This window comes from Anastrepha ludens, chromosome 2 (assembly GCF_028408465.1).
Source record: "Anastrepha ludens isolate Willacy chromosome 2, idAnaLude1.1, whole genome shotgun sequence".
NCBI classification, from domain to species: Eukaryota; Metazoa; Arthropoda; class Insecta; order Diptera; family Tephritidae; genus Anastrepha; species Anastrepha ludens.
Genome location: NC_071498.1, coordinates 110,977,236 through 111,003,241, shown reverse-complemented (window position 1 = coordinate 111,003,241; position 26,006 = coordinate 110,977,236). Strand labels below are relative to the sequence as shown.

At 33.4% G+C, this 26,006-nt stretch overlaps 1 protein-coding gene across 7 annotated transcripts in view; it reads right to left on the bottom strand.

The window, feature by feature from the left end:
- LOC128855097 (sodium/potassium-transporting ATPase subunit alpha) overlaps nt 1–26,006 on the bottom strand; it is a 132,511-nt gene that overhangs the window by 5,739 nt on the left and 100,766 nt on the right. For 4 of the 7 annotated variants that reach the window (XM_054089723.1, XM_054089717.1, XM_054089722.1 and 1 more), the window contains 5 exons: nt 24,526–24,657; nt 24,193–24,459; nt 22,341–24,122; nt 21,999–22,214; nt 18,319–18,413 (listed from right to left, as the gene is read on the bottom strand). In XM_054089723.1, coding sequence (XP_053945698.1) covers nt 18,319–18,413; nt 21,999–22,214; nt 22,341–24,122; nt 24,193–24,459; nt 24,526–24,645 — 2,480 coding nt within the window. In that variant the 5' untranslated portion in view covers nt 24,646–24,657. Of the gene's footprint in view, nt 1–5,527; nt 5,623–14,506; nt 14,602–18,318; nt 18,414–21,514; nt 21,610–21,998; nt 22,215–22,340; nt 24,123–24,192; nt 24,460–24,525; nt 24,658–26,006 lie in introns of all 7 variants that reach the window. The other 3 variants (XM_054089721.1, XM_054089718.1, XM_054089719.1) reach the window with 3 other exon arrangements.

Below are 26,006 nucleotides of genomic sequence, written 5' to 3'. Positions count from 1 at the left end.
CAAATTCGAGGATGTTTACGTGCAAAAGACCTCAAATTCTGGAGCATATTGAAGAAAAAAAAACACTGCTCCCATTATCACACACTGCAAAAGGACTTGTATGGGCTAAAGCAAATTCTGAACGGAATTGGACAAACGTATATTCACAGTTGAACCTTTCTTTTGAGCGAATAGTTGCATAAGTAGGTGTTCTGCTGATAATCCACAACTTCAACAAGATTCATGTTTGGAGCTGCTTCTGTGAAAATGGATTTCGCCGTTAATTTGGGTTTACCGCCCATTTGAATGCAGTTTTGATGAATAAAATTTTCAGTCACTTAAAACTTGCACTTTATTGTACCACAATTCAATGGGCTATAAACCTGCATACTCGGAATTTTTTTTAATTATGATTAAAAAGTTTAAGTATTAAATGAAAATTTACTCATGTTTTTTTAATTTTGTATAACGCTTGAAAGTTTGATTTATATGATTTTGGTTAAAGCATGAACAATTAAAAAAATATATATTTAATTTTAATTCAAAAAAATATTAAGAAAAATCCATCACGCGCTCAGTTATGCTCTCTACTGTAAGTAGACAAGAAATGTGGAAGTAAAGTTTGCAAACATTTGCTCACTTAGTTCAACAACACAAACATACATATGTGGGTATGTATGTAATGTATACATATAGTTTGAGCGCAAGAAAAAGCTGAGCAACTAACTGATTAACATAAATACAAAAAGAGCAGACGCGATATATTTGAGTATGAAATTTTCACGCACAAAAGAGAGTATCAGGTTACAAAAAACAAAATATCACTTCGTAAAATGATATTCTGTGCTCGCAAAGACGATACTTTCTAAATCTCATGAGGCTGATGAGGGGGATAAAAAAAATCCTCGCGGAAAAGCCACAAATCCCTGAGGGCTTTAAACTCAATGTCAAAGAGAGATAGAGCCTCAATTATGTGAAAAACTGAATGAAATTTTTTATAAAAAAATGACCATTTGTGAATAAGCGCCAATATGACTATTTGCCTGAAATTATTATTTTTCCTTTATTTCAATTGAAATATTCTTATAGATGCACACATTTTCATTTCAAAGATTTGCTTTATTTAAAAATTTGAATTTACAGAAGAAAGTTGTTGTGGGCTCTCACTTGGGCAGCCATTTATCCTAAGTTCTTGTTGAAAACCTCTTGACCTACTAAACGACTTTGCCCATAAATGCTGATTAAAGTTAACAGAATTGGCGACTGATTCTCATATTTGATTTGATTGTGTTTTAGGAGAATTTATTGGCGCTCTTGGCCTCATATGTGCGAGTATATAGCTACATGTGTATATATAACGATTTGGGATGCATAGCTAGCCTATATCTATACCTAATTCGTTGATAGTCCACATGGAACTAGGGGCATTTCTTGTTTGCTTGAGAATTTTCATGGATTTACAATCATATTTCTAAAAAGGCAATCCAATGAGTTTGTTAAGAATTAATTTAAAAATTCATTAATATCTCTGCGAACGTCCTTGAAAAACATTTATTTAAATTTCTAGCTGATTTGGACTCAGCGAACATTTGCAATTTTCAATTTTACTATTGAAAATCAAAGTTTATTTTATAATATAATCATTTTTCTATAAGAATTGGTGTCAGAGTAAAAGGATAGAAGGCTCATCAAAATATTTCGGCAAAGTATGGAGTGCCGTGGAGTACAATCAAAACGTGCAGGCCTCGCCGAATCCGGCTGTTTTCGCTACGATTGAGGTTTTTTTCGACATTTTCATAATCGTAACTTTTTTTTTAATCTAGCAAAGGAATATCGGAGAAGCTACCCTCACTAAGCAGAGTAGATCTGCTTTTTTTAATAGTATATCTTACAGGTCACTGCAGCCTGAGGCAGCTTTTAAATAATATTGATCTATCTGAGACCAATGTCTGCTGCTTTTGCGAAAAGGACATAGAAAGCTCAGAACATGTACGCAGGCAAAGACTTCACCGCCTTGGTGGTACCGTATAGTATCTCCATGTAATCTTTGGAACAACAAACTCAAAATTGTGCTAAAATTTTTAAAAAGCCTCAAACTCTAGGGTTACAAAAATAGGCCTGGCACAATAGATCAACTCTGGTCGCAGTGGGTAATCGACTTCTTATAATAATAACAGACTAGTTGGTACTGCTCTCTGAGATTTATTTTTTTAGATTCCGTATCACAAAAAAAATATATTTCAGAAATAAATGATGACCAATTGATGCCATTGAACTAATTTCTACGCAGATATAACAGGCCACGAGTAGATGACACGATTGAAAACACGGAACAGAATATTGAATTACTCGTTTTATTAACGAAATTAGTGCACTAATTGTGATTTGAAATTTGCCAATTAGAGGCAGTATTTGTCAAGAATTATAAACCAATACCAAAATCATGGTCGAAATTATATATTTTATTAATATACGACACGTTCTTAGGTTCCCAGCCACTCTGGAGTGAAATGAAAGAGCGGATGAGTGTGCAAGGAAAAGCTCTGAACTTCACCTGGGGACGACTCTCGCAATAACGAAGTTATGAAAAACTATACTCACATTTCGAGGCATATTTTTGAACTCTTGCCTTATTAGCTTCGTGAATATATGAGTTTTTTAACGTCAAACGAGCGCACTACTTATAGCGGGTTTATTGAACTAGAGCAAAAACTGAAAATTAAAATTAAAGAGCGCACGCTGCACTACATAACGCGCATACTCAAAAATGGAAAGAGACGTGGGCATTATGGCAGGCAGCCTCTTGCAACAAACAATTGGTACGATTAAGCTTCATTTTCTAGTCACAAACGCAGGTTTCGCAGACATAATGGCATATGCATATGTGCGGGTATATGTGTGTAGTTAGGGGTATGTTAAGCGCAAGAGCTCAGTTCGAACCATCCATTACATGATAGGCTACTATGCAGCGTACATATGTGCATAATTACTCGAGGGGGAAGGGATACTATGTACGTTGTATGAGTTATGTTCGAAAATGCTATTTAAATTTCGAAATTGTGCGCAAACGTTTACTATTTTTACCTACTTAGCACGATTCGCGTTAAATATTGAAGCTCACTAAACATCTAAAAGAAACGGCATTAATTTGATGATGTCGACAAATGCTGCAGGGATGGAGGAAAGTAAGTAGGGTAAGCGGCCGTTCTCCGAAAGTTTCTTATATTACAAAGTAAAAACTTTCAATTTGTCGTAATTTTTCTTTTATTTAGTCATAAGATTGGCTTGAAAGCATTAAAATTGAACTTTTTCTTGAATTCATCACTGCGATGAATGTTAATTTTTTTGCCCGCACTCACTTTCCACCAGTTGCAAACTTCAATGATGAATGACGAGTTGTTGTAGACGCAAGAAGAGGACATTTACATGTTTTGCGAAATTTTTTATCGACTGTATGTAAAGATGTGTGTGTAAATATGTATGTTCTGTTTACGAGTTCGATATCAAAAATAATATCAGCGAATTTTTGTTGCTCAATTGAGAAAATAAGTAATAATAGTTATGGTAAAATACACTGACAAATATAATTTAAAAAAAATTCGCATTCAAAATTATATAACAAATTTTATTTAACGAACGTTTAGAAAAAAATACGTCAAGAAATTTAGGTTGCGAGTTGGAAAACGGGCAATTTTTTTTTTTCAATTTTTATTTTTAAAAATTTAGAATTGCATGGCTTTCTAAAATTATAATGTGCATGTATGTGTGTCGTACGAGTATGTCATTTGTGTTATGTAAATGCGTTGTTTTTTGTTTTGTCTTTTGTCAATGGTTTATTGATGAATTTATGAATTCGTCGAATTGTTGTTGGGGACAATATTTATGTATGAAAAAAAAAATCGTTTGCAGTTTTTCGAGTTTTGAATGCATTATCGCATTTTGTTGCAAGTTATACCAGCGCATTTGTTAGAGGTAAAAATCTGTATACTTAAGAAAAAAGTTCAAAAATACTTTCAATGCAAAATTTACATTTCTGACAAAACAGACGAAGGGCATTTTATGTCTATTTCCTTTTCAAACTGAAGACCCTCAAGCCCGAAGCCTCGAAACGTTATTATTTCACAAACATTTAGCAAATTGATTGATTGAAAATAAATTTCTTCCAATCGACGTACAACTTTTACGTGATTAAGCATTGAATGCACAATGAAGTATTAAAATAATCGCCAAGTTTTTTTATACGAATATTTGCCAAATAGTTAAAGGTTAAACAATTATTTTTTTTTACATTATTTCATCGCCATTTGGCTTGCACCAAAATATCTCAAAAACATAAAAACTGAGAGTACTTCATGAAGAGGTCCAGCCCTTTTTAATTGAAGACTTTGAAATCTGATGTATTTGAATGCACTTTGTGCGTAAGTATTCACCTAAGTATTGAGTGTTTGGAAAACAAATATTCGTCCATTTGATGTACACATTTTTTTTTTCTCTAAAAACATTAAAGTGGCCATATAACGGCAATTTTTCGCACGATTGCATTCGATACTGATTCTTGAATGTTGCATAAATTCGTCGAATGGATGCTCTGCCATTTTTGATATGATACTTCACCCATTGAAGATGATGCATTAAACATATTCAAATGCTCTGCAAACAATTACAATCTGAATTGCTAAAATTTATTGCCAAGCTAGCTCAGAAAAGGATATTCACATTATAATTTTAGCACTTCATCAATCACTGAAAATCGTTATGGTTGCGCATAGCGTAAGAATTAGTTATGAACAAATTTCGGTGTCGCAACTTAGAAAGAAATATTCATCCAAATAATGAATACTGCGAACCCTAAAATAGTTTCCTGTAGGTAAATAGAATTTACGTGATTCTGGCTGAGTCGAAAGGATGAATGTGCATATCTAAGCATTTCATCCAATCCGTTTTTTAATAAATCCAAGGAAATTCTTTCGGAGGAGTTTAGAATATGTGAAATCTATGACATCTTTGATATGTAAAACTATTCTTCTAAATGATGTAGGACTTTTGATGGCACATCTAATAACTGTTCAATCAATGTACATACATACATCAATTTAACACTAAGATAACTTAACAATCCAACATGGAACTCTACATCTATTCATCTGTGTGTGTACAACGAATGCAAGGAACTATGTGTTGTAAGTAGCTATGTAGGTATGTGAAAATGGCTTCGTGACACGAGTATTATATTGGATGGACTCAGATGGTAGGTAGGTATGTGGGTCTGTGTACATTGAATTGAAAACTACAACAAATACAAAATTGTCGTTCTATTAAAGCACTAATTAGCACATTAGTAAAATAGTTTTTTTGTTTGCTTTGTTTTTGTTTCTGGTTTTTGTACTTTTTCATTCTAAATTATGAAACGGAAACGACATACAATCAACTAAAAGTAAAACGTTGAACAATTTTTTTTTTTGTGTTTTTGTTTTTTGCTGAAATTTTATGTTTTAAAAATTTTTGTTTTGTTTTTGTTTTCTCTTTAGTTTTGTTTTGTTTTCCTGACCTGCGATTGACCAAGTTGTCACGGTAGGGATCCCTGGGTTGACGTTTCATAATGTCGCTCTCGGCTTGCTCGTAAGCGAGTGAGATCGCTGGCACCTGATCGTCATGTTATTGATTTTTGTGGTTTCAGATTTTTATTTGATTCGGTTTTGAATTGTTTTTGTTTATAGTTATTTAATTTTTTTTTTTGGAATTTGTTGTTGATCAACGAGTGGTGCGATGATTATTAAAAAATGTATGTTAATTGGGCAGAGAAAATTGTACGCACACATATACACACACACACGCACACGCGCATACACACAAACAGACTTCTAAGAAGAAATTGAAATTAAAAAAAAAAAAAAAGATTTTATAAAAAATCTGGTACAACATACAGCATATTTAACAAAGTTAAAATGAATAAAAAAAACATAGTTTTCAATATTTATAAGAGAATAAAGAAAAGTAACGGAATAAAGTAAGAGTCTTAGCTATTCTCAAACTTAGTATACGAAATCTGGAAGTTAGCAAAATTTGAAATAAAACTTTATATTAATTCAAAAAGGTTGGCTAGAAATAGTCGAACTATTGTTTTATAGAAAGTCAATTCAACAAAAAGTCAAACGATAGTAGGTTCACAACTCTGCAATGGCTTTTAATAGATTGAAAACTCATTTAGACTAGCTAAGATAGTTAAAATATATGTATGTATGCTCACGCAATGGCAAATAGACTAAGTAAATATTTCGGTAAACGTATGTATGTATGTAAGTAAAACGCTAATAGGCATAGACAGCAATAAAAGTGTGGTACGACATGTGACATTCATTTATTAGATTCTCTTTTTTGTTTTTTGTACGGGGGTTTTCGTTTAATTGCTTTCTGTTTGGATTTGTGTATTCTAACGTAAAGCCAAACTTATTAATAACTATTTTTCATTAATTTTCACTAGAATTTCGTGGTCTGTGTGTTTATTTCATATCAAAGTGTTTTGGTAACTTTTTTGTTTTTATATAAATATTTTTTTTACTAATATCTTTTGTTTGTGAAAGAGAGTCTAGGAGAAACTTATTACAATTACAACAACCAACAACACTAAACTCAGCTAATTTTACCGATTTTCTTAATTTTTTTTGTATATTAGTTATTTTTACATTTTTTCCAGTTTCACATTTAACTATTTTCATTTATGTCAATCTTAATTTTCTGCATTTCATTTCACTAAACTACATAATGACTAATTTGAGTATTTGATGAATGAAACTGATTTATCTCAACGCATAAACTGAAACAAAAAAAAAAGGGATGAATGCGAGCGTGGCTGATATTAGTGCAAAGTTGAGTTTGAGAATGCAAGGACGCGTTACAGTTTCAAAATTGATGAGGGCAAAACGAGAAACAACGAACGACTCAATTAACTCTACAGAGAAAAAAGTCATAGAAATTAAATTTTCATATAAAAAAAAGTATGAAGAATTCAACACATTCCGAGTGTAATGGTTAATTCAATAACTGATTAACTTAAAAAGAATCGAAAAAAAGACATTATTCGAGTTTTAGATTAACAACGAAATACATAAAGAATACTTAAGTAGTTAGATAGATTTAAATAAACAATCCAGTTTAACGAACTCTGAAATGTCATGATTACTCGTGGCTTAAGCGTTTCATTTTCATTAAGCTTTCCTACACATTTTCATAATTTTGAAAAAGTCTGCCCCGAAACTACTGAGTTACAGCCTGTCACATAAGAGCGTAAGTCCAGTGTACCGAAAGAGAGTGAGTTGTCTTCGGTATAAAAACTAAATTTCACACAGTTACAATACTGTGTTTTCGGAATACTAGGGTTGCCTTTTATATTTTGCGCCTTTGCAACATTACGTGTGAGGAGGTTTAGTTCGAATTTGTATAAAAAAATTTTACATTTTTTAGCACAAACTTACATACATTCGCTTACTTGTTTGTTCTTTTTTTCAGTAAGTTGAAAAATTCATCTCACCCAAGAGATGGAAATAAATCGTGAAAATATTTGGGCGATGATTTATGAGGATTTTCGATTCCGGTGTGCATTGCTCAACTTACTTCGACTGTTGGCACACCACAATTAGCCAACGAGTTCCAACGCCGTATGGCCCTCTTTGCAGGATGTATTTCATGAAGTCCGTCCAAAAACGGGTTGTTGTGCCAGAAACGATCAATGCTGTGAGTCAATTGATAACCAAAAATCGTCATGTGACATATCACGAGATAGTGACAGCCTTGAGCACTTGGTCGTCAAGAAGTTTTGTTCTCATTGCATACTGCATAATTTTACAATTGCCCAGAAAGGACTCGTGTCGATTGGTGTAAAGAAATATTGAATAAATTCAGTGGCTTAAAGCAAGACTCTGAGATCGTAACAGGTGAGGAATCTTGGATTTATGCATATGAACCGGAAGCAATACAGCAATCGTTAGTATGCATGGTCCAAGAAGAGCTTAATCCAACAATAGTTGTTCGCGGAAGAAGTACCTCAAAGTAAATGGTTGCCTGTTTTTTCACATAATCAGATCATGACACAACTGTAACACTAGAGAAACTTAAAGCAATCAATTTTGAGTGATACACAACCATTTGTTTGCCAGAAGTTTTTGGAGAATTAAGGAACACCAACCGTCGAAAGGAATCATCCTTTACCAAGACAATGCGAGCTCCCACGTGTCTTTTCAATCAAGAGAGGTTTTAAGCAGTCAAAAGATCGAATTAATGGGTCCTCTCACTTACAGTGTTGATTTCGTGCGTAACCATTTCTTTTTGTTCCCGAAAATCAAAAATAAAATGCGAGGTCAACGTTTTTCAATGCTGAAGAAACTGTTGAAGCCACTTCCTAGTGGCAAAAGTGCTTTGGAAATTGGTTCAAGCGAATGCAGAAGTGTATTGGCTTTCGAGGAAAATATTTTAAAAACAATAAAACCATTTTCATTATTATTTTACGTGTGTTTTTATTATTTGGCGCAAAACATAAAAGGCGACCCTAGTGAGCTGATACAATTAGAAAGATTTTTTTTAGTCATACACTAAGGTAACTCCTTTAGTAATACACTCGCAACTTTCTAAATTTTTAAAGCAAGTAAAAGAGAAGTATTTGATTGTGATAAATCGAAATTCAGTGCGACGATTTTGAAAGTTTTAATTTTCAATTTGAAAAGTTTTTGTTTTTGTGAAGTAAATTAATTATTCTAATAACTTCTTGGTTGGAATATTTGTGGAAATTTTAATAAATATTTTATTGAAAAGAATCAAATTTTATACAATTTGTTTGAAAGTTTCAGAGAAACTGAAACATATTTTTGGCAGCATGTAGTTGGAGATAGATAAAATCTATAAAGAGTTTTAAGGTATATAGAATATTTCAAACTTTCAAAAGCCGAATAAAGTTTCAGGTGGCGAAGGTAGAAGGTGATATAATGTCGTGAAACTGCAGTGTAGATACTTAGAAAAAAAAACTAAAAATGAAAGCTATGCCACAAATTTGTTATGTTTTAAAACATTTTTGTTTTTTTAATTTTTTTATCATCTGTTAGGTGAATTTTCCAGATTTTTAGGACATTCTCGATTTATGCTTATGAAAAATGTGTTTTTTTTTATTAGGTGGCATTTTATTTTCGGACATTTTCGATTTCTCCTTTTTTTTAATTTCATATGGCATAGGCGAGCTTATAAGTGATGTTGTGATAGACAGCGAAGTTTAGAAATGCGCTGCTGTAGCGAAGAGTAAAAAATTTAATTCAAAATGGCAAGAGTTCGAGCAAATATTTTAAATAATGAATATTCAAAAAAGAAGTGAAGGAGGGAAAACTTATAGAAAAAAGCCAAAGTAAATGCTTGATTGATTATAGAATTAATAGCTCTGAAAAAAGCGTTTAAGGCGTGAAAAAAATATTTTCGAAAAATAAATGATTCTTCTTGCTGCTGAGCGGGTAAAAATATCTATAGTATATCATTTTTTTTTTCTTTTTTTTTTTTTGTAAGTGAATGGTAAAATATAAAAGTTAGCCTTAATAAAGCATATATAGATATACATATAGAAGAAGAAGAGGCGCATACTTAAAAAATGTACAGAAAAAATGAATTCTTAAAATGGTAACTCCTTATAGTAAAGTGGTAAAGAGGAAGAATTAGAAAGCATCTTCAAATAGGTTTTAAGTATTTCGGCGCAATTTATGGGCGTGCAAATAAAATGTGGACTAAAGGGATGTACATCGAATGCGTTTTTTTTTTCAGTTTCAAAATATTTTCTTTTTTGGACTCCATAGACCTTAAATATCAGAAATTTAGAATTTTGAGGGCGAACCCGTTTTCTTAGTACGAAAAAATTGCCAATTCGGTTCTCATTAAAAGCATTTCTGGATGTAAATAAAAAAAAACAAAAATCCCATAACTTTTCTTCTTATATTTTCAATCAATAAATATTTAAACATATAATGAATCGAGCACATTTATGCTATTTAAATATATTTATTTATTTAATATTCGTTCAAGAACTAGAAGAGAGAGACTTTACTTGAAAAGAAAAATTTGAAATAAAACATGTAGATATATTTTACGATAGAGTTTAGCAGAAGGAAAGTATTCAACAAACATTCAAAAGTCTCTCAATCAGAGCTTTTTAGTATATAGTGAAGTACTTTATATTTTCATAGATATGCTGTATATTAGACGAGCATGCGCAATTATAAACGCTAACAGAATATTCGAACGTATTATAATCATATTAGAAGATGAACTAAGAAGTTAATACATTTTTGTATGTAAACTCAATTCTAAGTACAAAAAAATTATACCAAAGGTATAAAATCTGCATAAAGCACAAATTTTTGACTACGAAATTTTAAAGAACATGAATCTTTTTAATACTCCTGCACCAAATAAGCACTAACGTCAAACGATTGTGTGTCAATTATGACCTAGTGTATACAGGGTGGCCCAAATAAAAGTTTTTTTTTTGACACATAGATCGTTTTAGAGCGAAGTTGAATGAATGTATGGATCTACTTTATCTACTCCATGAAGTATTGGTGAGCAGTGGATCAGAGGAAGAGGAAGGTCTCCTCTGCGTTGGAAGGATCAGGTGAACAAGAATTTGGCTTCGCTTGGTGTACCCAAGTGTTTAACACATGGAAGAAACGACTGGCGTGATTTTTTAACTCGGCCGAAATTGCGTAGGCGGTTATCGCGTCAATCAAGCAAGTGAAGCACCGATAGTCAGATGGAGAAAATGTTTGCTTTCTATTGATACTTTCACGTTGGTTCAGCTGCTATTTGCATTGAAGGTTAATAAAAAAGTAAGGGCAATCGCTTAATAAGGCAAAGTACTTTTTAGAACCCTCATCATTTCAATCAATGGTTAGTTTCGGTTATTAATAATCAATGTTCCATGATGGCAAGATATTTTCGATGCCCATAAAGACTCTTTAAACGAGTCGTCTGAATTTCATTATTGCCACAAAAACTAAGGGAGAAGTACCATCCTTCAGCGAGTTTCTTATTAAATCACATCTTGTTTTGATTCTGAAAGTTATTTTGCACCCGAAAAGTAGAACTGCATGTGGAAATGCCAATTCGCTTACTGACATTTTGTGGCCGGAAATTGACAAGTGAGCGGTCTTTGGCGACAGCAGGTGAACGAACACATACAACCCATACAGCTCAAGGAATCAATCAGTTATTTTGTATGCATTAAGTTCGGTGGTTGTATTTTCAGCCCTATTGGCGATGTCATAGGTGGGGATGTGGGGTGTCACCTATGTGGGGAATTTAAGACTTTCGATCGATGCTGTACGAACCATTCATCAACTATTTGTGTGATGACACTTGAAGCCATCAATATGGTGTGAGAAAATTAGGTTAACCAGGTGAGCTGCTTCAGGTACAGCCGAGAAAGAGATTTAAATGAAGTTATGACTAGTATAAAATTACACTGCCAGCGAAAGGGAAGAAGTGCACAATTGGTTCAATTACGTTCTGGATATGGTAACAGGTTAAACTCTTAGCTATCCAAAATAGACCCGGACATACTCAATATATATCCGTCATGTGAAGGTACCGCGCACGATAATAACCACCCAGTCACATGCCACCTTAAATTCACTCACCTAACACGGCTCTCTCTCTCTCTAGACCCAACCTGTCGAAACAGCAGGTTTCCTGGGCCTATAGTTAGATGAGATAAACGATCACGATGGGTGACTACACCGCACTGGCAGGCGTTGATTGAACATCAACAACAATATCGAATGCATTAAACGCCAGCGTTCGCCAGTTGTTGGGCGTGAAACTTTCTCTTGCGAATGCACTGCCTCTCATACACAAATAATTATAGTTGTAGCTTCTATTTGAAATAATTGTGAATTTGTGAAACAAAAAAGCAAAAAATCGTATTCCTCATTACGTTAAGAGGCTCCTAACCAAATATGGCACAGTCTTATTCGCGCGACCAAACGTCTTGCGACTTCTATTTGTTTTCTAAGATGAAGTCTGCATTTAAAGGAAGATTTAAAATGAAGACTAAGTTGTGAAAAGAAGAGAGATACGTGCGTTTTGAAAGAGCTGATGGAAAAGTTTTCCCGCAGTATTTCGAAAAATGGCAATAGAAGAGTCGAGATATGCACCCCTTGAAGGTGATAGTAAGTTAATATGTATGAATTTACACAGGGAAACATTTGAAATTGCAACATTTTGTCCGTCGGACACGCTTTGTGCTTCTTATTCGTGTTGACAAACTTTAAATTGACTGCAAAACAATTTTTGACGGTTGCTTCATTCGTTTTTTCATTTGTGTGAGAAAATTCTATGTTGGTTTCCCATCATATGGAGGAAATAGACGATAACAGACAGTAGAACGCTGATTGGAAAATACAGGATGATTTTCGCTAGCATAGTAGCTATGATTTCAAAAACTTATGGTACATGTTTATGTTGAATTTAATTTTATTTTTATTCCCATTACCATCAAGCGTCAAAAAAAAAGTAATACTGCCTTTAATTATTGGATCCGTGAATTTTAAGTTAATTTATGCAGTTTTAGTGATTCAAGTACAAAAATGTATATATTGTACATTTCAATGTAAATAAAAAAAATCTATTTATTATTTAACCAATCCAGTTTGCCTTCTTCATTGAAGTATTTATGAAACTGTTGACGAACGTTGGGCGGTTATTGATTATAGCTTCCGCATTACCTCTACCATCAGCGTACGTTCCGCTACTTTCAATCAAGGAATTGTGTAAAGTACAACAAACTAATCATTTTCTTTACTTTATGAAAATCACAAAAATCACGGCAATACGATTGAGAGAAGATGCGAAAGATGCTAAAGAAGTAAACTTCAAAAGCAACGAATGTTGTTAAAAGTAATTTCAATTTTCAAAAGAGAATTTCCAGTGCCTCCCTTCCACATGTCCATGTGTAAATCGGGTCATATACAATATACCCACCTCATATTTTGCAACTTATTGGAAGATTTACTCCCTCCAGTAGAACAAAAATTTTGAAAGAATAGAACAATCTGTTTTCATAGAATTTTTAGAAACAACGCAGCCGATGCCTGCCTTTTATAAATAAACTGCGTGAAGCAACGCGGCGTTTAGGCGAATAATTTTTAAAATTTTTTTCGCCGTACGCGTATTTTTCCCCCTTGATAATATCGATTTTAGACGACATTTTTAAGAAGAACTAAAGAACTGCTACAAAACAAAAACATCTCTCTGCACATAAGTATTATCGCTCCCAGGCGGCGCTTAGGGCGGAACTGTACGCATTTTAGATAGATGCCATTTTCTTTTATGGAACATTCTCATGCAAACAGAGCAGCGGGTGTCGGCTGGTAATATAAGAATATAGAAAAAATACATATATCTCTCCTTAGTTATATTTTATTTTTAAAGCATAACTTGTATTTGGGCCACCCGGAACCTATGAGTCTAACACAACAAACATTTATTTTAAATCTGCTGCCTTTAAGGACGAAACAAAGAAGTATAGCAAAAAAAAAAAAACAAAAAAAAAAAAACAAAAAAACAAAAAAAGAAAAAAAAAAGAAAAAAGAGGAATACCATATGAACAAAATCTAACTGCGCTATATATAAATATAAATATACTATATGTATGCAACTTATTGAAGAAAAAAAATTTGGTGTGTAAATCAACTAAAAGTTAGTAGAGTTGTAGTGTACGAGTAACTGACTGTTGAAATACCGTGATAACGTACTTTGCTTTTTAATCAAATCTTTTATGCAAATAAGTATAAATGTATATATTTTTATACTCTTCACTATGATTGGTAGTGCCAAAAGTGGGGGCGCTGATAAACTTTCCAACCCCTCGTTGCATGTTTTTGCAATTTCGCTTAAGTGAATTCGTATACAAATCGATTTAATTGCATTTCGGATTTTTTTACTTAGGAATAAAGTGAAAATCGAAAACTTATTTCTCATATTTCAAATAAGTAAGTAAGTAAATTGCAATTCATTAAAATACTAGAAGGTAGATACTGTAAGAGGTGGCAGTTCATATTTAATTTATTTTTATTTTTGTATTTTGTAATGTATATAATAGACACTTTAGTAGGCGTAATATTAAGTAGTAGTAGAAGAAAGGTATAGTGGTTGGCAAAGTGGACGTGGGAAAAATGGGCAGTAAGTACTAAATAGTAAAGTGGTAAGTGAGAAATCAATTTGAGTGGAGGCGGAACAAGTAGATATGTGTGGAAGTACTTGAGCGTAACTAGGAGCATTTATAGAATGAAGGATATTATTAGGTCGTTTTCTTTTTGGGTTGCGGACAGGTGGTCTTTTTTTGGGCATTCAGGCATTCAGGTGTCATAAATTAAATATAACTCCTTTAAAATATATTATAAATTTTTTTTCAACTCTTTTTCTCTTAAATTTTGATTTTTTTTTTTTTTTGGCTCGAATTAAGAAGCACACTAACGGCAAGAGCACGTCAAAATAACTTTACCTTTCGTTCACCAGTTTATCACAAAATGGATTCCTGGGCTGACGTTTCATAATATCAGATTCAGCTTCTTCATAGGCTAAGGAAATAGCTGGTACCTATTTGTGATTACACATACATACAGACATATTTTATGGTTTTTAGTAGATGCATACAAAATTTGTTTATAGCAAAAATTAAGAACACATTAAAGAAAAATTATAAATTAAAAATTTATAAAAAATAAAAATAGTAGCAGTCATATGGCATGACTTAGTATGTAGATATGTTTATATATGATAAATGCATGTGGTTGTGTGGTTATGAGAATTGTAAAAATATGAAAAAAAAAATGTAAAAAAATTGTTGTTTTTAAATGTAGAGAAGACGATAAATGCCTTGAAAACCATCTACGAAGTTTGGCGCACTCTTCTTCTCTTTCATTTTTTTCTTGCACGATGTGCGATGCTACAGCGCAGCTGGTAAAACACAAGAAACACGCATATCGGCCACTGCTGCAGCTAACGCAGTTTGGCGTCGGTAATGTAGACGAAAAATCATTTGTACTCGAAATAATAGGTTTAATAAAAAAAATACTGAAAAAGTTGTTTTAATACACATATTTAAGCTTTCTCAATTCCGTTTTCATAAAATATGTATATCAATTTATACGAGTATCACCGTTTACAAAAACAAAATACAATAAAATAAAATAATTTTTTTAACAACGCTGTTTCAAAAATTTTCACTACTACTCATTTTCTCAAAACTTTTTGTTGCAGGGTTCAATTTCACAATACACAATTATAAAAAAGGAAGTAGAAAATAGTTGCAAGTTGCTACATATATTACACTTGTAGGTCAGTGGAAAAAAAAACAGTTTTCGACATTTTGTACGTAAAAACATATTTGCAATACGCACACCAACACGCAATTTACTTTTTACTAAACAACAACCATGTTAATGTGTATGTATAATGAAAATGTGGCTAACGGTGTAATTTAAAAATGCGTTAGTAAAAAAAAGGGGATAGTCAGTCAAACAACCGAAATTAAAATAAATCGCGCTTTTATTTCAGATACATCAAATAATGTGAGGCGCCGTATGCTCGAAAATGAATTTTATGCGAATGTTTTTCTTTTTGAATTATGCAGCAAATTGGAGCAGTGCGTAGCAGGATATGTTACGAAATATTCAAACAAAGATCGCAGGTATTATTAAATTTAATATTCGTATATAATTTCACATGTATACAAGAGTGTTAGCGCGTGGCCTCTTTTTACAAATTTATAACATTTATTTATTAAAAAAAAGTATATGAAATGTTAAATTTTTTTTTTTTTTAATGAACGCCAAAAGGCTGCACAAATAATTTGGCACATTGACAAAAGTGAAGTAAGAAGGTTTTTAATTCAACGTTTTATTGCATTAGAGATGAGCTGGGTGTATTGTACAACGAGTATCGAGTTTTTACAATTCTAAAAATTTGGAATTTTTCTCAACATTTTTTAAATTTCAGTTGAGAGCTGAATTCTTATATAAATATACCTAAATATTATATTTTACACTTGAAAGCGTATTGTTGCACACTTGTGGCGTTAATCTAAAGGTATAGAGTGGCTTTTGAGATCTGATATGTGAGAAATTTGATGAACAAAAAAACCAGGTTATGATAAATGGTCGAAATAGGTAAAATTTTTCGCAAAGTAGGGTGATACGTTCCCACAACAGTCGTTGCGTTGCTGCCTATGCGAATATGTTGCTTTAGCTGTAAGAGGGCAATTTCCAAACACACTCTGTAAAATTATGCAGAGATTATTAAATGAGGCGGACCAAGGCTCCAATGGACCAATGGACTAGCAGTAAATGTTACCAAGACTGCACTGGTATTATTTAATAGGAAATATCATTTGTCGGATCCTCCGGCAGCTCAGAAATCGTTAGAGTCAGTAAAACACTCGTCAATAATGTCGTAAATATACCTGATCTTATGCCAGAATGGAACCACTGCCGTACAAAATCGCTACTGAATGTTTGGCATCAGGATATGAGAATACGATAGGGGTACCAACAGGGCAGCCACATAATGGCTTTTGTCGAAGATGCCAAGATACTGAAGAAGAGGAAGCAGTGGGAAAACCTGTTGTGTACATGCATTGCTCTATACAGAAAAAAACTCTCCACGCTCGGATTCGCCTTTCTTGACAGCATTGAAAAGGCATCTCAAATAGGGCTGCCGAAATTAACAAAATTTATTAAATCCACAGGTTGGTTCAGAGACGATTCAGGAATGTAAAGGACGAGCTCTAGTGGTATCAAAATGACCCTATTTAGGCCAGAATGTGTCGGACGACAGCCACTCAACTTAACCTAAATATGCATCATGTGTGTTTTCAAGCTGAACTGTTTCTTTAATCCCGCGTTTCCTTGTTTTCTTTAATCCCTGTTTCTTTAATTAAGCGTAAATAACATTTAAGTTAATTTTGAAAAGCATTGCACATTTTTCTACATCCCTAATGCATAAAACAGGACGCTTAAAAATAACTTTGCTTTTTTTTACAATTACAATTATAAGAAGTGGCGCGCAAAAATAAAAAAGCTGCTTAAAGTAACACAAAAAATTTAACATTAAATCAAGATATTGAGTATGTATGTGTGTATGTATAGCGGTATGTCGGTATGTATTAATAAATAATTGAGGTACAGTTGTATGTAAATAAATACAAATTATGTATGTATAACGGAACATTAATTAAATATGTAAATTTAATTAATTATGTATGTATGTAGGTATATAACACATATATGCATGTATATGTATATGTATAATATATATATGTAAGTAGAATTTATTCTGGTCGAAACAAATGTGGGCACTGAAGATTTATTCAAATAAGGTGTCAAATTACAATAATACGAACACATCACGTAGACACTTAGTAGGTAAATGTTGTTGGCAATGTTGATGTCGATTATTTCGATAGCTGATGGATGAAGTTGGTTTGCTTCGCATAATGATGATTTTGTATATTTGTTCGCATAAATAAAATATCAGTATTTCTTAAAATCACAACAATTGCTGAAGGTTAGTTCAGTTTGCATTTACGAGTGTACTTGTTTTTTTGTTTTGTTTTGTATCACATGGCGGGTGAGTAAATAATATGAAGAAAAAACATCGATATGTACTGTTTACACTAATCAACAAAAGGTTAAACAATTGCTAAATTAAATTATTTATGTAAAATGAGGAACATTATTGTTTTTAATTCAATGTAGCCGTGCCTCATACGGCAATTTGGATACATTTCTTTACCAAAAAAATACAAGTAATAACTAAATTGAGAAAAAAAAACCAGGCATGTTAATCGAGCACGTTAGTATTTTAAGGGGACCACTTTCTTTATTTATTGTGTTGTAATAAAATGCTTATTAGGCATAGAAAATAGCGGTTTTCAATCATTTTTCATTTGGAAGTCAAAGCGAAGAATTTATCAATGCAATTGCATACAACAACGAGATAAGATATGTAATGGCGTCAGCTTACTGCAACAAGAAACAAATGCAATCAAATACAAGTATACTAAACGCTAAAGCCATTGACGATTTCTTCCACTAAAAATGTTCAACTGTTATACTCTTCGAACAGCTATGCCCGTATGTGGACATTATTTGTATTGCAGCGTATATTTGTGTTACATGAAAAAAGTGATATTTAAATTGTTTCATAGGAATTGGAATTCAAATTTGTGTGGATTGAAAACCGCTGTATTATATATATGTAAATTTTATAGAAAATGCAAAAAAAACTTGTTTGTTTTTTTGCTTAATTTGGCACCTTGAATTGACTAATTTGTCGTTGAATGGATCACGTGGTGGACGCTTCATAATATCGGCCTCAGCAGCTTCATAAGCCAAGGAAATGGCAGGCACCTAGTTTTTTATTTTAACATATATGAACAAAAAAGTCGTTTAAATACATGTATGTTTGGAGATATGTAACGTTGACAAATAAACTAAATAAAGGAGTTCCAAATATGTGTGTACGAGTAAATGTATGAATATAGTAAAAAAAAATTGCGTTAAAAATATTTGACTTTAACTTCGGCTGCGGCCGAAGGTAAGTTACTTTCCAGGAAATGAAAGGTTTAGTAAAACTATTCCTTATAATATTATATTCCTGCACTTAAAGAAAAAAATTTTTTTAATTTTAAAATTTTTATACAAATTAAAAAATTTGTTTAAATAATTTTTTGCAATAAAAATGTAATGCAGGCATTTTGACTTCATAAAAAAATAAAAAAAAAGTTTTAAAGTTTAAAAGTTTATATAATTATTTCAAAATAAAAAAAAATAATTACTTATATAAAAATTAAAAAAAAAAAATTATTTATATAAAAATGTTAAAACAAAAAACAAATTATTTATATAAAAATTTTTAAATAAAATAAGAAATGAAATAACGGGTTTTTCAGTAAGAGCGCTTCAACTTTTGAACTTTTTTGAATAAAACACAAACGGTTTGACTTTTTTAACTAATTTTTTTTTTTATTATCGAGTTTGAACACTTACATTTAAGTATGAAATTCGATTTCTTTTGCATGACCACCGCGTGCACGTTTTACGAAGTCCAATCGTTGAACCCAATTTTCGACCACTCTTTTGCATAAATCGGCCGAAATTCCAGCAATTTCGCGTTCAATATTGGCTCTGAGCTCACAAATCGTCGCCGGCTTGTTACTGTAGACCAATGACTCCACATAACCCCAAAACGGGACGGCTTGTTAAATGGACCGTAAAATGGCCGTAATGCTCTTAAAGTAGCAGCAACAGAACGATTATTTTCATAAAAAATTTGCACGATTTGCAATCGTTGCTCAAGTGTGTAGCGTTCCATGATGAAATGTATACTAATGAAGTTTACAAATGACAAGCGAAAAATAAAAAATATTGCGTCGTTCGCCCTCCCTATCGGAAAAAAGTTGAAGCGCACCTATTGAATAACCCTATATAACATAATTTTCTTTTACTTCTGTTTTTTAATGTTTTTATAATAAACAATTTTTTAAAAAACTTTAAAACTTTTTTAGTTATTTTAAAAACTTTAAAACTTCTTTTAAATTGATTTAATAAAATTTATTTTTTTATTTAAAAAAATTTAAAAAGAAGTTAAAAAAAATTTTTTTAGTTAGAAAAAAAAATTAATAAAAGGAGTTATTTTAAAATTTTTATACAAATATTTTTTTTTCATTTAAAAATTTTTATACAAATATTTTTTTTCATTTAAAACTTTTTATACAAATATTTTTTTTTCATTTAAAAATTTTTATATATGTAAATATTTTTTTTTTTAATTTTGAAATTATTATAAAAACTCCTTTTTTAATTTTTTTTATAAAAAAAATCATTTTATTCGATTTTTTATTAAATTAATTTGGTTTTTTTTATTACATTCAAATTTTTTTTTTGTTTTACGCTTTTTAATGAATTCGAAATGTCTGAATTACATTTTTATGGAACAAATCGATTCATTATTATTTTAATTATAATTTAAAAACTCCTTTATTCAGACTAAATCGCTGATTGTGAGTCATTCATATCTATTGAAAATTAAATGTCAATCAAGTACACTGCGATTAACTATTATTTTTGCAAATTTTAATACTTCAGTTATCTAGCGGCTGGTAACGCAATGGGCAATGCCAATAAAATAGATTTTTCCTGGGCACCGGAATTGATGCGTGTAACCCATAGCTTCCACAACAGTCGGTCCAACGTGACCGAAACGAACTGGATTTATATCTGGTCAAGGACTGTCATTTTTTCGCTGCTACAACAGCCCAATTAGTTTAACTCAAACTAACCTATACAATATGGGCAAGCTATTTATTTTAGAAACACACAGTCTTACAACAGACGGACAAAATTCACTTCTAGACTGACTATTCATTTCATTTCATTGAAAGTGTGGCAAATACAAAACGTTAAAACTTATATGTACCTAATACGAGTATATGCAATGAATAATGTTGATAAAGGGTAATCGTAACACGAAGAGATAGGGGGGCGAGAAAGTTTGTAGGTGACATCTAAATTATGAACCTATAGTCGTACATGTTTTCTCAACGCGATCAATGGAATAAATACTTAAAGCATAAATATATACGATACTCGAGAATATTCTTATACTATTTTTTTTTATTAGTGACAAATGAGTTAAAACGAAATTTTAGGTTATTATTGCTTAAAATATACATATATCGCTTAAAGCCACATAACCTAGGCGCAATTTCAATGCATTTGTATTTAGATTGCAAAAACACACAGTTATTATTTTGAAATACACAGTCATAGATAAATTATATGGTACAGCAGATTCATAGGTAGCACCCGTCCAACACTTAAAGAGCTAAGCTTAGCAGATTTGTAGAATTTTGCGTATATGTATATGTAGGCTGCCACTTTCGGATTCCATTACCAACTTCACGCATATTCAAGCTACAACTGAGTTGCATACGGCAGCAGGTTGTCCCTCGTTTCCTTGAAAGCTCCATTCACATTGCGTTTGCACAATTTTGATGTTTTAAATAATATTTCCAAAAGATTTTCATCAAGCGTACATACATACTATAGCATGGCGTAACACACAATATGTATAAAGATTTATCATAGCATTATCTTAATAATAAATAGCACCTTGTTTCCCTGCTTACATATGAAAACAGAAATGTAACAATACATGAAGGGCCAGCCTGGCCTACGATAGTCTAGCAATAGTTGGAATGCCACGAATGTTGAGGCATTTAGCGTACATTTGTATGTAAAAGGAGGAAGTAGCAACACATTTTCAGGTCGGCGCAATTTTTATATGATTTTCTTGGCTTTAATATACTTAGCTTTTTAGCGGTAGTGAAAACATATAACTTTCCCCATAAATGAAGCTTTAGCCGTTGTAGCACGTATATGGAATTATAAATGTACGTCCGAAGCAATTTTTTTTTTTTGGTTTTGTTGAAAATCAAGCTTTGGTTTACCTTTCGTTGACGAGCTTGTCGAAGAGCGGACTACGTGGGCGACGCTTCATAATGTCAGATTCAGCTTCCTCGTAGGCAAGTGATATCGCGGGCACCTTTACATAGCGGCATTTTTTGTTTTAAGTGTGTACATAGGTATAAGGCATATTTTTGTTTGTATATCACATATGTAAATTATTGAGATTACGGTAAATTTAACCTACCTAACTTATCTTATACCTTTCACTTAATTATTATAATTTTGTTTTTGATCTTATACCTTTCACTTAATTATTATGATTTTTTTTTTTTCATTTATACCTTTCACTTAATATTTCTGTGTTCTTTAATTTTTCAAAGTTAAGTTGAGAAATTATTTAAAAAAAAAAATAGAGAAAATCAAGAAAATCTTAACTAAATAAACTCAATTGGAAAGTAATTTACGATTTTTTCGCACAACCACAAAATATATATGAGATTTCTATACGGACATTGTCACACTTACCATATCAGTTCCCAAATCGATGCACAAAATGGTAACGGTACCCAGTGGCAGTGGTATATCGCAAAGGATGAAAGCCAAGAATGGTGAGATTTCGGGAATGTTGGAGGTGAGTGTGTAGGCAATGGATTTCTTCAAGTTATCGAAAATCAAGCGACCCTCTTCAACGCCAGTCACAATTGAAGCGAAGTTATCATCGAGCAAAATCATGTCAGCAGCCTAAACAGAAATGGATACCGGTTACATCACGCTCTCAATTGCACCATGCACATAAATATTTATTGATGTTTATTAAAACCATTATTTGTCTATACTCCGTTGTGCACCCCTTTTCACATCACTCACCTGCTTCGACACATCGGAACCGGCAATACCCATTGCAACACCGATATCGGCCTTCTTTAACGCGGGCGAATCATTTACACCATCACCGGTCACAGCCACAATAGCACCCATACGTTGACAACCCTCCACAATGATCAGTTTCTGTTGAGGCGAGGTACGTGCGAACACGATCTCAGTGTGATAGCGCAGAATTTCATCCAACTGTTCGGGTGTAACATCACGTAATTCAGCGCCATGCACAACAGCTGCCTTGGCTTCACGTGGGTTAACTTCCGAGACAGGGATGTTCAAGCGCTGTGCGATATCCTCAACAGTTTCATTGCCCTCCGAAATGATACCCACCGATTTAGCAATGGCCTTGGCAGTGATCGGATGATCACCAGTCACCATAATAACCTTAATACCAGCTGAACGGCACTTGGCGACGGCATCGGGTACAGCAGCACGTGGTGGATCAATCATGGACATAAGGCCAACGAAACGCAAATTGTCAATAGGGAAGTTAACGTCGTCAGTGTTGAATTTATAGCCTGTGGGGTATTTATCGGAGGGCAGCATAAAGTCGCAGAAGCCGAGCACACGCTCACCCAAACCACCAAGTTCCATGTACGCATTATTGAAAGCCTCCTTCATCTCTTCATCCAATACCTTTTCTTTGCCGTTAATGAAAATAGTCGAACAACGTTCTAGGATACGTTCGGGTGCACCCTTCATGACAAGCAAATAACGTGGATCGCTTGGATCTTCAGTTTCATGTATGGAGACTTGGTATTTGTTGGTTGAATTGAATGGAATTTCAGCGATTTTGCGGTTACGTTTGCGTATATTCATTACATCGCCGAGCGCCAATTCCATGCATTTAAGCAGTGCAGCCTCAGAGGCATCACCGCTGACTTCCTTCTTCAAAATTGGTACACCTTCTTGACCGCCCTTGAACTCGGCACGATTACAGAGGGTAGCAATGCGAGAGAGCGCCTTGAAGCCAGGGCTGGTTCTATCGTATTGCACACCCGACTGATCTTCAGTTGTATCGGCCTCAATGATTTGATTATCGAACCACATATGGGCGACGGTCATACGATTTTGGGTGAGGGTGCCGGTCTTATCAGAGCAAATTGTCGAGGTGGAGCCCAGAGTTTCCACAGCTTCCAAATTCTTTACCAAGCAATTCTTCGATGCCATACGCTTAGCAGTCAATGTTAGACACACAGTCACAGTGGCCAGCAGACCTTCTGGCACGTTCGCTACAATAATACCAATCAAGAAGATGACAGCATCCAACCAATGGTAGCCCAAGATGAAAGCGATGACGAAGAAAGTAACACCCAGGAACACAGCGACGCCGGTAATCAAGTGAATGAAATGGTGAATTTCCTTAGCGATGGGGGTCTCGCCTGTATCCAAACCAGATGCCAAGCCAGCAATACGACCCATTACGGTGTGATCACCACAGCTGATGACAACGCCTTTAGCGGTACCCTCAACGGCATTGGTGGAGAAGAAAGCCAAGTTCTTGGTTTCCAGGGGATTTTCATGTGTAAATTCAGCACCACGTGATTGTGGCTCAGATTCGCCAGTTAACGATGAGTTGTCCACTTTGAAGTTGCGCGCCTCAATGATGCGTATATCAGCGGGAATACGATCACCGAACTTCACTTCAACCACATCACCCAACACTAGGTCTTCGGCGCGTAAGGTAAGTTTCTCACCTTCACGAATGACAGTAGCAAATTGGGGCACCATGTTTTTGAACGATTCCATAATCTTTGAACTTTTCGATTCCTGTGCGATAATTTAAGTAATTAAAATACTTGCTAAATGTCAAAAAATCATAAGCTTCTTAATCACAAACCTGATAATATGAGAATATGCCAGTAACTATAACTACAGCCGAAAGTACGATACCCAAATACAAGTTGTCGTCCGAGGGCTCCTCGCTGGTACTGGCCTGAATGGAGTAGGCCACGAAGCAGAGTATAGCACCGATCCACAGCAACATGGCGAAACCGCCGAATAAATTCTTGCAGAATTTCACCCATTCAGGTGTTTGTTTGGGTGGTGTGAGCGCATTAGGGCCATCTCGCTCCAGATTCTCCTTAGCCTTGGCGTGACTCAGACCCTGGGAGAAAAAAAAACGAAATCAACCATAACTATTTGAGTAAAATGTTTATTCATTAACGCTTACATTCTCTGGATGCGTCTGAAAGCGCTGATATAATTCCTCAGGAGAGATTTTATGAAAATCGATATCTAACTCCTGTTTGAGATCTTCAAGATTCTCCTTCTTAGCCGGTTTTGGTGGCATTCTGCGTTTAGACTGCGAAAGAAAATAGTGCCAATAAATAACTTGAAATATGTACAAGAGTGGTAGAAGCGCATTTTGGAAGGTTAGCAACCAAAAGCAAAAAAACAAAATGATGTTCACTTCCAAAACGCTCTTAGCCCAACACCATTAAGACGAACTGTAGAAAATGTCCAGCAAAATTGATATTTAATATTTTTTTATTTTTATTTTGTATTTTATTCCTTTGTTATTAGTTAGTTTTTACCCGCTTCGATTTTATGTGTGTGTGTGTTTTTTATTTTGTGTTTTTTTTTTTTTTTGTCCTGCGCCCAGCACTTTGTAGGCACCACTGCGCACCAAGAATGTTGATTAAAAAAGGATTAATGATTAGACATTTGCTAAGAAGATTTCAGCTCCAATGCACCAAATTTGTTAGTTTATACTGTAGCTAATATTAAAAAAAAAAATTTTATTATTATTTTATTTATTTTTTATTTTTTTTTATTATTATTTTTTTATTATTATTAGGGGAGGGGGCCCAGTTGTGACGCAGCTAAATATTTTTGACATGCGGTATGAAAATGACAGTTTGAGCCCTGCCAATCATGTTCGTTTGACGTTCAGCAGTTTTTGTGCAGACACCAACGTTAGTAGTCGCATTGTGTATACACGCACCAAACATCGTGTTGAAAATCGTGCGAAAAAGTTATTTTGATTTTTTTCAAAGTACCAAAATGTTGTGAAATTAACAGTGAAAAGGCGAGTATAATGCATCAAAATATTGTATTTGCCGTATATTTTGTGATTCTATATGGATTTATGTGATTATGTGGTGTCTATAAAAAACTTGCTTGTCATACACAAAATAGCATCGTGACCCGGTTGTGACTCAGCGGGTGGCCCAGTTATGACGCACCTTTTTTTTGCACTACGATCATATAGAACTGCCGAATTCCTACATTTTTGTTGTTGTTTAAAAAAAACCAACTGCCAACTTGATCAATTGCAACGTATGCAAGCGTCCAGTTCATTTGAAGTGCGCCAACATGCAGGCAAGTTATTTCACTTGCAAACACTGCGAAAGTGACGTGGACGACGACTAGGAATATTTAGATGACGATGATGAATAAAAATCGTTGTCATTTATGGCCATTGAAGGACATTTTCTTTTGTATTTTTCATTATTTTTGCCATTGAAAGCCTTCAAAATAAATAAATCATAAAATCACAACAATTGGTGTGACATTCCTTTCATATTTTCTCATTTCCAGTAAATTTCCTGAGGTGCGTCACAACTGGGCCACTTTTTTTTTGTCCTAAAAAAAGTTATCTTGAAAAAATTTGTTCCAAAATTTTTTGAGTAACTCAAATAAACATACTTT